We start from the raw sequence: 12577 nt of genomic DNA on the forward strand, positions 1-12577 counted from the left end.
TCTAGGGCTGCGCTCCTTGCTCTCTTCCTTTTTCTCGAGGGCTCTTGCTCGTTCTCTACTACGAGTATTTTGTTCTTTCTAGTGCAATCTCATCCTCTCCTCCTTTCTTAGGGGGGAAGGAATCCATTTCATTGAAGGTTTTTCGAAGTTAGGGTTATGGGGACTACGGCAAAAGACAAGGGTATTGCGTCAGAGGGGGATCGATTTGTCTAGGACGTTGGGGATGATGAGGAGAAGGTGAAGAAGGGGTTTCTCTTGGTGGGAAAAACTTGGTCGATAAAGTCAATCAATGTCCGGGCTGCCATTGATACAATGTCAAAACTGTGGCAAACGAAAGGTACGATTACTGCAAACATCCTCGATGCGAAAGAAAGATTATTTATATTTAAATTTGAGAATGAACACGATAAGGCCAAAGTCATTGATGGCCAACCTTGGCATTTTGATAAATTTATTTGGTGTCTGAATGATCCGGTGGAGGAGAAGATGACAGACATCCCTCTTTACCATGTACCGTTGTGGGCAAGAGTGTATGATCTGCCAGTTAGAGGGAGGACGAATGCGGCAAATCTGAGGTACTTGGGGGAGCAGTTAGGCACGTTTATTTGCGCAGATGAAATCTCGTTCTCATAGATTGAGAGAGCTGTGAGATTGCGGATTTTCCATGATGTTAGGAAACCGTTTAGGAAGAAGGTGGGTGTGCAGATATCTAATGGGAGAATGGTGGAGTTTAGAGTGAAATACGAACGTATACCTATTTTCTGCTATGGGTGTAGAGTTTTAGGGCATGGGGAGAAGGACTGTGAGGAAGGGCCTTATGAGGAAGGGGATCTTAAGTTTGGCGATGATCTTAGAGATTCACCATGGAAGCCTATCAAAACCATGGGGGACACGAAGATGGGGAGAGGTAGAAATCTGAGTGAGGAAATGGACAAAGCTTATTTGGAACGTGAAGAGGAAGTGGTTCAAAATATTATTAACAAACTCACTAAGATTGCTGTGAGCCACAAAGGGCAGGGTCATCAGTTGGGTAAGCTGGGTGCAGTAAGGTGCGAGGAGGTAGGGGGTGGGAGTGTTCTTGAACAGGATATTTTACCAGAAGTGAGAGGGTCGAGTACGAAGGATTCTGCTGAGGTGGGCGAGGTAGGGAGTATGGCTGATGATGGGGTGGAAAGGGGGATAGAGGACGCTGCAGGAGAGGGGGGGGGAGGAGCCAGTGCAATCCTATACTGATAGGGGAGAATGGCAAGCAGGGGGTTCATGGGAGAACATGGATAAGGAAGGATATGGACGTGGTTAGTGGAGGGGGATCGGGGGAAGGCAGCAGCTTAGGGAAGAGGGGAAGGGAGGCGGAGACGGGTGGGAAGCTTGGGATCGATAAGAAGGCAAAATTAATCATGGGTGTCTGTTCACCTGAGGCGGAGGTTGAGAGGACTCAACCCCGCCGGGCCCAATGAGTCTTTTAAGCCTTAACTGCAGGGGCTTGGGCAACCCCGATGCAGTAGGCGGATGACGAAACCTTCTTCGGAGGGAGGCCCCTGCTATAGCTTTTTTGTGCGAGACGAAGCTTAGTAGTATGGAATTGCGGAAGGTTAGGGCTTGCTTAGATGGGTTTGAGGGTGTGGAAGTGGATAGTGTGGGGAGGTCGGGGGGTCTTGCAGTGCTTTGGAAAAAGGGGATGGAGTGCTCTCTTCGTTCAGCTTCTGTCCATCACATCGATTTGGACGTGAGTTTGGGCAACAAGAGGTGGAGGTTTACCGGGTTTTAAGGATGTCCAGCTGTGAGTGAGCGACACCTATCTTGGCAATTATTGAGGGTCTTAAGGGAGGATTTTGAGGGGCCATGGATGTGCATAAGGTATTTTAATGAGGTGTTGTATGCTACGGAAATGAAGGGCGGGGAGCGCGCACAATGGCAAATGAATAATTTCAGGGACGCAGTTGATGAGTGCGGTCTCCTAGATGTGAGGTTTGAGGGGTATGAGTTCACGTATGACAACAGGCAAATTGGAGAACCTAATAGACAATGTAGGCTTGATCGAGCTATGGGAAACGAGGCATGGTTTGATTTATTTCCGTATGCAAAATTGGAACACTTAACGCGAGAATGGTCGGACCATGCGCCAATCAAATTATGGTTGGATAGGAGGGAAATGCAGCGGGGAAGGAAAAAGCTTTTTCCGTTCGAACAAGTGTGGGTGGGGGAGGATGGGTGTGAGGAAGCCATTAGGAGAGCTTGGGATAGAGGTGGAACGGATATTCTTGGCAAGCCTCGACAGTGTGGGGAGGACTCATGGCGTGGAAGGGGGTTAGTATTGGGAAGCTTATGCGTGACATTCAACTTAAAAGGAGGAGATTAGAGGTCCTTAATGAGGGGGAGAGGACGGAGAGTAGAGTCAAGAAGAGGCAACAATTGGTTAAGGATATTGCGATGTTACTTAAACAAGAAGAGATCTTTTGGAGACAACGTTCACGGGCTATGTGGTTGCGAGAGGGAGATAAAAATACCAAGTATTTCCATAGGAAGGCGAGCTAAATACAGGAGAACAATTCGATTCACAAGCTGATGGATGACGATGGGCAATGTAAGATGGGTCCTGATCAGGTGGAGGAGGTGGCGTGCAACTATTTTACTAATTTGTTCAAGTCTGCGAGGCCCAGGGACTTTGATGATGCTCTCGAGGGGGTGGCGAATAGGGTGACGGGGAGAATGAATGAGGTTATGCGACGGGAGTATAGGGCTGAGGAGGTTGTGGAGGCCCTTGAACAAATGCATGCTCTAAAAGCTCCGGGGCTGGATGGGATGAATGGCCTCTTTTATCAAACGTATTGGCATATAGTGGGTCCTTCGGTTGTTGATGCCGTGTTGGGGGTTTTGAGGGGCGGTGACTTGCCGGTTGGGAGCAATAAAACCTACATTGTGTTGATTCCAAAGATAATGAATGCGGGGAAAATGAGCGAGTACAGGCCCATTAGCTTGTGCAATGTCATTTACAAGATTGTGTCGAAAGTTCTCGCTAATAGGCTTAAAGTGTTTCTGGACGAGGTGGTATCGGAAAATCAGAGTGCCTTCACTCCGGGTCGTCTCATCACTGATAATGTCTTGGTGGCGTTTGAAATTTTCCACCACATGAAGAATACGCGTAGTGGGGACGGTCACATGGCGCTTAAACTGGACATGACCAAAGCCTATGATCGGGTGGAATGGGTTTTTTCTTGAAAGGGTCTTATTGAGGATGGGTGAACCGAGTGATGTTGTGTGTGCAGACGGTATCCTTTGCTGTCCTTATTAATGCCAAACCGACTAGGGAATTCAAGCCGGAGAGAGGTCTTCGTCAAGGGGATCCTCTATCGCCGTATCTTTTTATTCTTTGCGCAGAGGTTCTCTCGAGTTTAATGAAGCGGGCTGTTGAAAATCAAGCTATTCAGGGTTGCAAATGAGGCGCCGGTAATTTCACACTTGCTCTTTGCTGACGATAGTTTGTTCTTCTTGAGAGCGAATGTGGAGGAGGCATGGGCTGTTAAAAACATTCTTCGTACTTACGAGATGGCATCGGGGCAGCTTGTTAACTATGACAAAACAACAGTTTCGTTTAGTCGAAGTACGAGTGCTGCTAGTAGTAATGGTGTGGCGGAGGAGCTGGGGGTTCGGGAGGTAGGTAATCCGGGTAAATATATTGGGCTTCATATGGTTATGGGGCATTCGAAACAGGCCCTTACGGGTCTTTTGCGAGATAAGTTAAGTAAGAAACTCCAAGGGTGGCGAGGGATGCTTCTTTCGAAGGCCGGTAGAGAAGTTTTGATAAAGGTCGTAGCCCAATCACTCTCTACATACGCTATGAGTGTCTTCAAAATTCCAAGCACTTTTTGTGAGGAGCTGAGATCGCTTGTCTCGAAGTTTTGGCGGGGTACGGAAAATAGGAAGCGCAAGATGTCGTGGGTTGTGTGACGTAAGTTGTGTAAACCGAAGAGTTTAGAGGGAATGGGATTCCGGGACTTCCATAATTTTAATATGGCCCTGCTGGGTAAACAAGCTTGGCGTATTATCACCGTCCCTGATTGTCTTTTAGCTAGAGTGCCGCAAGCTAAATATTTTCGAGGCAAATAGTTCATGAACACTGAGCTGGGACGTAATTCGAGCTTCACTTGGAAAGGGATTTGGGAAGTAAAGCAGGTAGTGCGTAAGGGGGCGTTTCGAAGGATAGGGGATGGGTTGGGAACTAAGTTGTGGGGGGATCCGTGGCTAAGGGGTACGAGTTCGAGATGCGTGCTTTCACCGAGGGTGGAGGGAGGGGGGGTGAGGATATGGTGGTAGCCGACTTGTTGCAAGTTGATGGGAGGAGGTGGTATATGCATAAAGTTCGCCACCTTCTGTTACCGTTCGAACATGATAATGTGTTTAACATCCGGTTGAGTAGCTTGAATGGGGAGGATAAATGGTGTTGGGCGTTGGAGAAGGACGGGAAGTACTCGGTGAAATCAGCTTATCACGCTTTTATGGATGGGGAGGTGGAGGAGCAGGGGCCGCCGAGCTTCGAAATGGAGAAGAGGCTATGGAAACGGCTTTGGACCACGTAGTCGATTCCCAGGGTAAAGATGTTCTTCTGGCAGCTGTGTAGTGAGGTGATCCCGACGAAGGACAATATTGCCCATAGAGCCCGAGTTGGGGATGGTATGTGTCCTATTTGCCTTAACGAGATGGAGTCGTGTCTCCACTTGGTTAAGGGGTGTGGTTGGGTGGGTGGGGTATGGGATGGGTTGGGGGTGGAGATAAAGAAGGAAGCTGGGCATGAGAGGGTGAGGGAGTGGATGGAGGAGGAGGAGCGAGGGAGGTTCATGATGGGGTGTTGGGCGATTTGGGAGGCTCGAAATAAGTGGGTGTTTGAGGGGAGAAGGGTGATGGTGATGGATGTTATTAAACGTGTGGAGGAGCTCACTAGAGAGGTGGAGGCTTTAGAGGAGGAGGGAGCGGTATGTAATATGCGTGGAGATGGTAAGAGAGGGAGGGCAGGAAGGCGTGAGAAGGTTTGAGTGGAGGAGGGATGGATGAGGTTGTCGTGTGACGCGGGAGTGAAGGAAGGTTGGTGCACGGCTTTAGGGGTGGTATGCTGTGCAGGCGAGGGGGAAGCTGTGTGGATGTTGGCTGAGAGACGTAGGGGTGTAGTGGAAGTAGGTGAGGCGGAGGCGGAAGCAATTTTGGAAGGCATGAAGGAGGCTATAAGGAGGGGACAACGGCGTCTAGTGGTGGAAAGTGATAGCAAGACGGTGATCGACATCCTGCAAAGCTATAGGACGGGCAGAAGTTATTTTCTTTCGGTTATTGACGAGATTCGCGATCTTTGTTCTAGTTTAGATGGTATATAGTGGACTTTTGTTAGGCGTTAGTTTTCTCGTAGTGCTGTGGACATGGGCCATGGGGGCGCTTGGGAACAAGCGTTTGCATTTGTGGAGTCGCCACCAATTTATTGTGGAAAATTGGAAACCGTTCGAATACCTGGTGCCATGTCAAGACACAAAGTAGTTACATGAACACCAAGAACTCGTTACCCTTAGCATTCTATGTCTAGAATGACTCTCGTGGATGCCAATGAACACGGATGTTCACAGAGATCTGGAGTAAGGGGTGAGGGTGTAACAGCCCTAAATTTTCACGACCAAAACGATAAAGAAGATATGGAAAATTCATGGTTGTCACTCCACACTTAGCTAAAAATGCCAAGTGCAAGGTAAATACAGAGTAACCTTTAACCTTTAAATTAGAGTACATCTCTCAAAATTTTATCAAAACAATTAAACGTTGCAGCGGAAGACTTAAGTCTTACAAAATCTAAAACAATAAATAAAATTCAAATCCAATGATATTATAAAATTATAAATAGATTAAGACGGAGTCTTTATTCAAAATCCTTCCACACTCGTACTAATCCCCTGATCCAGTATGCGCCCATGCAGCATCTCAAGCATCTCAATTGTACTTATCAACTGTACCCAAAACATAAATAGGTACAGGTTCCAGTGGGGGAACGACCCAAAACATAAGGACGTCAGCAAAAGCTGAGTTTAAGAAAATAAGGAAATATTGACCAATTCAGGAACAACATTATAAATTAACAAAGCTTTGAAACCAAAGTAAAAACAAGAAATACATTCCAAAACCATTGTTGTAAATCCAATAATATTAACCAAACAATTCAAAACCAAAACTTTTACCACTTGTCTGCCAAGGTCCTACCCTTGACACGGTCTAGAGGTACCACCTGTGCTTTGTTAGACTCTTAAAAGTGCGCACCTCTCACATTTGGGCAGTCAGTAGGATGGAACCGCCAAAGGAGAAAGTCTAACTACCTAGCGAGTGGGGGCCGGACAATCCCCACCCAAATGAACTCGGGCCAAAAGTTTAGTTTCGGGACGTAATCCCAGAAGCGTCAGAGACGACCTTAAACCATCTAGACCAGAAGAAACCAAATTTTCCAAAGCGGCCTGAGCCGAAACCATTCCAATGTGTAATATTCAAAATTTAGAAGTACAAGTAAAATCTCATCGATGCAAAAAAGAAATATATTATAAAAACAGTTTAATGATTAAACCGAACATGCTCTTTACTTAAATTTAAAAAGGGTAAAAGTCCTTACCTCTTAAGACGGTTAGACCACGCAAATATTAACCCAAGAGCTCCTTCACCTCAAACCCACAAGCTACAAATAATTCAAAATATTCGATTATTATCTAATTGGACTCGAAAATGGACCCCTATTCATGTGGACTAACTATCATACAAAATTGCTCCCGAACACTCCCAAATTGGATTACGATATTATATAGCTTAGCATCATGGCAATTGACCGACAATAAACCACTTACCCCAAAACATGAACCCTCTCATACTAACGTACATTGATCCAAGCATAACTCACCCTAAGCTACAAAGCTATACACCGAATCCAACTACGGTTTTATCAATTGATCTCAACATCATAGCTAATCACATGAATACCTCCTCCAACAAACTAATAATCACCTCACAGCAACCATTAAACCATAGAAGCACCTAATATCTCATTTCATTGCGACATATTACCCATATTCATACGAATTGCACGACTCAAGAACAGAGGTTGCTAACTACGTCACGATACTACTGAAACCATCCTAGCATGTACCGGGACAAACATATTATTTATCTCGACCCACACGAAGCTCACGAAATTTTTGCCGTAGCGGAACCAAAACAGAGAACTCGGCCTGCTCATAATTTAACTCTATCATGTCTCACGAACACCACCCATACGACTCTAGAATAATCTCTAAGACGTCTTATACGACTCACTAATAAAGTGCGACAACGACATCAAGTTTCCGACTCAAAACGGATTATTAACCAACCAATCCTATGCACAATTTATTGAAGAAACGTATGACCAAAGGGTAGACTATACCTTGATTAACTAGAGGAGTGATGATGGAAAGAAGACGATGAATCTGGTCATGATGGTGACGGCCTGCAAGATTGTGCCTTCTTCGCTCGGCGGTCTCCTTTCATTCCTTTTGGGGTTTTGTTTTTGGTGTTTTAGGTTGATGATTGAAAAGACGGAGGCTGGTGATGAGTTGATGAGGGGTTTAGAATTTGACTAGGTTTCCTTTACTACTATTATTATTATCATGTTGGCAATTGGGTCAAAATCCAAGTTTTGTTTTTGTAAATTACAATCCAGTTTTAAAATAACCCAAAACAATTTATTATATTTTATATGTACTCAAAATAGCTTTATTCTCCGACTCTAATAATAATAATAATAATAATAATAATAATAATAATAATAATAATAATAATAATAATAATAATAATAATAATAATAATAATAATAATAATAATAATAATAATAATAATAATAATAATAATAATAATAATAATAATAATAATAATAATAATAATAATAATTGGACAAGATACAAGGAATAACCCCTTACAAATAACTCGCGAAATAACGGGGTGTTACAGAGGGTACGTATTAGGAAGCTCTTTTGATCGAACACCTAATCCCGCCCGCCTCGATATCGGCCTCTACTAATGATTAGGGAAATCGTCTATACTCGATATATTGTCGATTTAAATGCATGCAATGCAACATCCATTAGATTAATCCTAGCATGTGAGAATTAACTAAGTCGGTTAACAAGTATTTTAACATGCAATAATGTCGAGGTAGGAATTTAAGATCGATTACATGTAAGAGCATACAAGCAATACAATAAAAGAAATACAATAAAGAAAATTACAATAATTACATCGGATTTAATGGATTTATGTCGAAAATACATTTAAAACGGATAATTTTAGAAAAGAAAGAATAAATAAATTAACAAACAAATTATTAGGCGATAATACGAATAGTAGTTAATTAAATACGTAAACTAATAAACTAGGTCAAGGCAGAAACGGGAGTTTAGAGACAGACTCAACCCGGAACAGGCGCAGCAGAGCTGCGTCCTTTGGAAGAGGCGCAGTGCTCACTGCGTGCATTCTGAGCTTCGATTAATTTGTGAAGCCGGAATTGCAAATCGTTAATGTTCGTTGGTGATTTTAATGTTCGATTAATATTATTTGACTCGGATGGAAGTGCTTAACAGATTATTTACATGTGATTGAGGTCATAAAAACGATAAAACATGAATAAAACTAATTAGGACGAATTATATACAAGATTAATAAGGTTATTTACAAATTAACAAACTAAACAAATTAATTAGACTAAACAGGTTATTAATGATGAATTAACGGCGGTGACGATAAATAATAGATACAAATATATCAAAGATGAATTTCAGTGTAATACCCGCCCTTTTAGAGACCCGTTGACCAGCGTTGACCGACCTTGGAAGCAGTAATAGTCCTTAGAAGTGCGTACCAAAGTTATCCTGTGTTTTGAGTTATGGGTGGTACTCTATAGAGTAGAGGCTACTCGATCGAGTAGCTAGGATACTCGATCGAGTAGGGGCCACTCGATCGAGTAAGTGGGTTACTCGATCGAGTAGCGTCTTTTCAGTGAGGGTTTATAATCGTGTTGTGTTAAAACCGCAAATCATTTTCGCCTCATTTCTTCAGATCTTTAGGTCGCCATTTTTCCTCCCCTTCACCATCTACCTTCCATGGGAGCCTTTGAAGGTCCTTGTGCCTTAGGAGTGCATAGCTTGAGTCGGGTAGCGGTCCTTTGCCAGGTTTCCTCATGTAGGTATGTCGTCATCATCATCCGTATCTTTGTCCTTGCAGTTAGGGTTAGTTTGGTAGTGATAGATGATTGTGTTGTGTATATAGGTATTGCTTGATTGCTGGGTATTGCGTGTGTGGGCATGGAATCGTTGCAGTCGCTTAAAGGTAGGTTCGCTTACTCAGTTTCTGTGGATGGTCTAGTGTGTCGGTTGTTGTGTCGTGGTTGTTGTGTTGTTGTTGTGTTTGTGTGGCAGAGTATATGCGGTAATCGGTTGGTGTACACAGTTTGTTGGTTGTTGTTGTATTGCAGCTGTCTGTGATTGATTGTCTCTGGTTCTCGAGGTGCGTCCTCGGCTGAGTGGAGTCACTTGCGGGAGTAGCTTCACGCCCTAGTTTCGTCCACCATGGAACCCGCCATGGGAGGGGATGTGCACATTAATGGGACAGGGTTATCGCTCGGTATGATGAGCGGGGCTTAGGTGGGAACGGCTGCGGTCCCCCATTGGCAGGGCTGGTCCAGTGGACAGTCGGTGACGGAGATTGATTGGAGTGGGTATGATTGTGTGTGACTGGTTGTGTTTTGTTTTGTGTTGACGGTTTATGTTGGTTAATGTTGTATCTCGTCTCAGTACTGACCTTGTGTGGTTGTCTTGTTTGTTTATGTGTCTGCCGTGATCCCTTATGGTGAGCAGTCAGCCTTAGCAGGTGTTGATGTGGTTGATAGCTGGAGTCCTGGCAGGGCTGAGTCATGATGAGTTCTGATAGAGACAATGTGTAGCTGACGAGTTGTATCTTTATTTTGTTGGTTGGTTGTAACACTTGTATATTTAACTATAACTGTTCTTTTATCGACTTTTGATAATTACTTACCTCGGGCAACCGGGATGGTAGTGCCCTTATATGCTAAGGAAGGTCTGGTTAAGGCTCCTCGGTATATGGGGGTGTTACAAAGTGGTATCAGAGCACCAATTTTGGAACCTGTAACCAATGAACCTAATGAACGTAGTGAGTCTAATAAAATGAACCTGGTGTATGTATAATGGGAGCCCCAACTGATGCTAGATTTTGGGTGAGTGGGCGCCCTCATTTCAAAATCTTGGCCCCATTGTGCTTAAGCCAGTCACTGGGTATGGGAATGTGGAGTCCGTAAATATGTGCTTAATGTGTACGTTGATTATGTTGGAACTGTCTATGGTCGAGTCTTTGTTGAAGCTAATGTAGGCACAGTAGTTGCGCCAGGGTCATGAATGGTGAAGTTTCGGGGTGTCAGCGTGTGCATGTGGTGATAATGAGGAACATGAAAGGTTTTATATAATAGAAGTGCGTGAAAAGTGTAGAAGTGTATGCTGTAGTATGAAAAGTGGTCATGTTGGTGTTTGTTTCAGGTTGTTAGTGACGGTGATCCTATACGAGTTTATAAGTCTTACCGTAGCTATAATGATGATAGCTAAAGGAGTGTTGAGATATAGTATGAGAAACATCAAGATAGTAGTGGGTATATGCAATGTTTAATGGTTGAAAGTTTCCGCTGTGTGATGATTAATTTGTGTAGAATAATTTGTTTATGTTGAAACTTGAACATGATAGTAATGCACTTGGATAACGTATGGAAAATTTATCGTTAATTATGTGCTTTGATTAACGTAAGTATAAGTTTGCTAGCAATGTGGTAAGACGAGTTCAGACATGATACAATGATATAATTGCGTATACGGATGACTCGGTAGCAGGTAAACCATGTTGTGTGAAGTTTGTTGTAGCGTAATGTGATATGAATTCTATCTGATGAGACGGTATGACATTGAGTAGTAATGATAATATATGAGTGAGTACGATAACCAGTGACGACTACCGAACTTGGGTTGGAATCGACACGTAATATTATTTTGCAGGAATCTTCAATTAATTTTGTAACTGACCGTGTACTCAACCTTACTTGACCGAGTGCGAGTGCTTACTAGACCGAGTAGACCTCACTCGATCTAGTTAGGAAGCTATGACGTCGAGATGCAGGAATTTTCTGCGGATACTCGACGAAATAGCACCTACTCGATCGAGTAGAGATCACTCGATCGAGTACCCTAGGCACTCGATCGAGTAGGCTACAGTACAGTGGCTTTTACGAGTTTCTTAAAACCCATAATCCTTCTCATTCTTCTTATTCTTTCTTGCTATTTCGAAACCCTAACCTCTCAAACCTCTCAAAGAACTCTTATATCTTTGTGGTTGTGGTGATTAATTTGGGTACTTTTCTTTGTTTGACCTCGTTCTTTCACCTCCTATTTGACCAAGGTATGAATTTCTTTCCTATTTTCAGGTTTTCATCACTTAGAATCTATTGGAATGGTAGAATAATCTGAAATTTCGATTCATATGGACGAAAAATGGCTTGTAATGGTTGTAATATGATTCACATGCTTCCCTTTCATGATTGTCGATGTTTATTGTGCTAAAAATAGAATAGAAATTGCAAATTTGGGGACGAATTTTCTAGGGTTTGTAAAACCAAAATGATATTTTTTGGGTGATTTCTACATGTTGGATGATGAAATTGAGTAGTATATGTTGCATATATCATGTTGGAAGTTGAATTTGTGATTTTTCACCTTAAAATTTGCCTTAAAACTCCGTCTTAAAAGTGTCCCAAATTGGAATTCGTTTTCTATAATTGAGATTTTGTGCTGAATATGAATGAATGTGTAAGAGTTAAACCTTTGATATAGTAGTAGTGAAGTTAATTCTTGCTAAATATGTCAAATTGTTACAGCGGTAGAGACCGTTTGACTATTTAATTGAGGAGTTTTCTCATAATGTAGAATGTTGGTGATGGTGTGTACTTAGTCGCCTTTCTATGAGCATACATGAATGTTTCGCCTGTTTTCAAGTATATATGGAGTAGTATTTGAGCCATGTCTTGATAGTTGAAGTAGTCGAGTAAATCATGTTATCCATGCTAAAATTTTCACAGCTATAGAGATCGTCTGAAATGCTATGAACTGAATTTATATATATATATATAATTTGGGAATTGGTTGGTAAAATTGTGTACATAGATGATTATTCAATGTTCAATGTGTGTAAATTACATGTTTTAAGTGCCTATGCAAGTATGTGTAAATTGTATGTTGAAACAGATGCCGAGACTGAACCTGGGGACCCGTCAAAGTAAGAGAGGGAGGGCTTCTCAGCCCGAAATTGGGGAGTGTAGCGAACCGGTCGTACCGTCTATACCCGAGTATCCTTCGGTAGTCTTTGTGGACTTCAAACAAAGAGAGAGAGAGAGATTTGTAGCGTTACAGAAACGCAAGATGAGACCCACCCGTTGTGTGGACACCACACTTCTTGATGACATGGGGATTGAGACGGATGT

At 42.8% G+C, this 12577-nt stretch overlaps 1 protein-coding gene across 1 annotated transcript; it reads left to right on the plus strand.

Annotated features, from left to right (window-relative positions):
- The first annotated feature begins 1888 nt into the window (after positions 1–1888).
- Positions 1889–2359, plus strand: LOC141608447 (uncharacterized). Its single transcript, XM_074427802.1, has one exon. The coding sequence runs from the start codon at positions 1889–1891 to the stop codon at positions 2357–2359; it is 471 nt and encodes a 156-aa protein (XP_074283903.1).
- Positions 2360–12577: the final 10218 nt, after the last annotated feature.

Source organism: Silene latifolia, chromosome 10 (assembly GCF_048544455.1).
Source record: "Silene latifolia isolate original U9 population chromosome 10, ASM4854445v1, whole genome shotgun sequence".
NCBI classification, from domain to species: domain Eukaryota; kingdom Viridiplantae; phylum Streptophyta; class Magnoliopsida; order Caryophyllales; family Caryophyllaceae; genus Silene; species Silene latifolia.